This window comes from Salvelinus sp. IW2-2015, unplaced genomic scaffold (assembly GCF_002910315.2).
Source record: "Salvelinus sp. IW2-2015 unplaced genomic scaffold, ASM291031v2 Un_scaffold1745, whole genome shotgun sequence".
NCBI lineage: Eukaryota > Metazoa > Chordata > Actinopteri > Salmoniformes > Salmonidae > Salvelinus > Salvelinus sp. IW2-2015.
The window spans coordinates 158,698-161,233 of record NW_019943127.1 but is presented as its reverse complement, the minus strand read 5'-3'; the positions used below and the strand labels follow the sequence as shown (position 1 = coordinate 161,233).

Sequence of the window (2,536 nt, the reverse complement as noted above, 5' to 3'; positions counted from 1 at the left end):
CATATCCCTGGTCCTACCATAGCTCCATATCCCTGGTCCTACCATAGCTCCATATCCCTGGTCCTACCATAGCTCCATATCCCTGGTCCTACCATTGCATCACTCCATATCCTGGGAATGCCACTGCGGCTTAAAAACAAGCCATGGATTCACTGAGCCACAACAAAACACTCTCCATACACCTTTAAATCCCTAGGGCTCGGTCCTGGGGGGTTGGCTGTTCCCAGATCAGTTCAATGGACCAGAAAGGTCTTATCGTCATGGTCACACAGCACAGTGACAGGCCAGAGAGAGATGAGATGTGAGGCAGAGAGGCTGGAGACACACTGTCCTTGGTGGTGATACACTATAAACCCTACTGACTGACACACAGAGCGGCCGGKCGGTCGGTCAGGATTCCTTACCTTCCTGGCAGTATAAGACCTGCTAGCTGCCTGCCTGGCTAGAACCCAGAGAGGTTACATTGAAAGAGCGGTTGTTTTAACCTGAGACCGTGTACAATTAACATAGYCTATATTTAAGAAGCTGAGAGAGATGAAGATYGAGAAAGAAACAAGGGAGAGAGCGAGAGAGAGACATATGTAGAGCCCATCTAGTCCTACTCCTACCTTGAGGTTGCCCGGGGCCATGTTCTGCAGGACCCAAATACGGTGCGACCAGGCATTGTAGTTGCTAGGGTAACGGCCGGCGGCGTCGGCACACACCTTCATCTCTTCGTGTAGAACCCTGTGGAGGTGCTCACTCAGACGCGTCTTCTCTGCCGCGTCACGCCGATCACCGTCCCCCTGCTCCTTCCTGTCCGGCCCGGGGGAAGAGCACTCCCGTAACACCTGCTGTAGTATCCAGCGCCTGAAAACACAGGGGACATGTTGGAGTCACGCAGGCACACACACACACACTTCAATCACCCTCGGCTGGCTCCCAAAACAACAGCCCTAAACACAGAACCAACCACAACCTAAGCATCTGGTTAAACAACAGAGCCAGGACACTAACACAACATGGATAACATCAACAAAAGATGGCTACTTCAGTGAAATATCAACTCCCATAGCTTTTCTCTGTACACATGGGGCCATCGCAGTCTTCTCACGCTGCTAAACCCTTTGCTGGTAAGATGAGGGGTCGTTTGGAGTTAGGGCTGTTGGTTTTTGCTTTGTCATTATGGGGTAGATTGATGAGATTTGTTTTATTTTAACAAATTTTAGAAAAAGGCTTTAACGTAACAAAATGTGGAAAAGGTCAAGACGTTTGAATACTTTCTGAAAGCACTGTGTGTTATATCTATTATATATATATATATACACAGTCGGGAGAACAAGTATTTGATACACTGCCGATTTTGCAGGTTTTCCTACTTACAAAGCATGTAGAGGTCTGTAATTTTTATCATAGGTACACTTCAACTWTGAGAGACGGAATCTAAAACAAAAATCCAGAAAATCACATTGTATGATTTTTAAGTAATTCATTTGCATTTTATTGCATGACATAAGTATTTGATACATCAGAAAAGCAGAACTTAATATTTGGTACAGAACACTCCAGACTTGAGACTCTTACGGAGCCACTCTTAGTGCCCTGCTTGTGTGTTTCGGGTCGTTGTCATCGTGGAGAGACCCAGCCACGACCCCATCTTCAATGCTCTACTGAGGGAAGGAGTCGTTGGCCAAGATCTCGCGATAACTTGCCCATCCATCCTCCGCTCAATACGTGCAGTCGTCCTGTCCCTTTGCAGAAAAGCATCCCAAAGAAGATGTTTCCACTCCATGCTTCACGGTTGGGAGGTTCTGGGTGTACTCATCTTCTCTTCTCCTCCAACACGCGAGTTGAGTTAGAACCAAAAGCCTAATGTTGTCTCATCAGACCACATGGACTTCTCCCATACTCTCTGGGATCACCAAATGTCAGTTGGAAATTCAGAGTCTGAATGGCGGCTGCTGAGCAGGGGACTTGGCTGCGCTGCAGGATTTTAATCATGACGGCGTAAGTGTGTTACTAATGGTTTCTTTGAGATTGTGGCCCAACTCTCTTCAGGTCATTGACCAGGTCTGCCGGTGTAGTTCGGCATACCCTCACCTTCCATGATCATTGATGCCCACCGAGGTGAGATCTTGCTGGAGCCCCAGACCGAGGGTGATTTGACACATCATCTTGAACTTCCATTTTCTAATAAGTTGTGCCAACGTTTGCCTCCTCACCAAGCTGCTTGCTGATTGTCCTGTACCATCCAGCCTTGGTGCGAGTCAGGCTACAAGTTTTACCTGATGTCCTTACACAGCTCTTTGGGTCTTGGCATTTGGACGATGTCTGAGTGGTGTTTGACTTGAGTGTGTGGACAGGTGTCTTTTATATAGGTAACGAGTTCACAAACAGGTGCAGTTAATACAGGGTAATGAGTGGAGAACAGGAGGGTTCTTAAGAAAACAACAGGTCTGTGAGAGCTGGAAATTCTTACTGGTTGTAGGGTACAAATACTTATGTCATGCAAGAAATGCAAATAATTACTTAAAATCATACAATTGATTTCAGGATT

At 46.8% G+C, this 2,536-nt stretch overlaps 1 protein-coding gene across 1 annotated transcript in view; it reads right to left on the bottom strand.

The window, feature by feature from the left end:
* The window catches only part of LOC112071851 (protein prenyltransferase alpha subunit repeat-containing protein 1), a 30,950-nt gene that overhangs the window by 15,645 nt on the left and 12,769 nt on the right, over positions 1-2,536 (bottom strand). Inside the window, exon 5 of the mRNA XM_070439537.1 lies at positions 609-849. Within this exon, the coding sequence (XP_070295638.1) occupies positions 609-849 (241 nt within the window). The remainder of the gene's footprint in view (positions 1-608; positions 850-2,536) is intronic.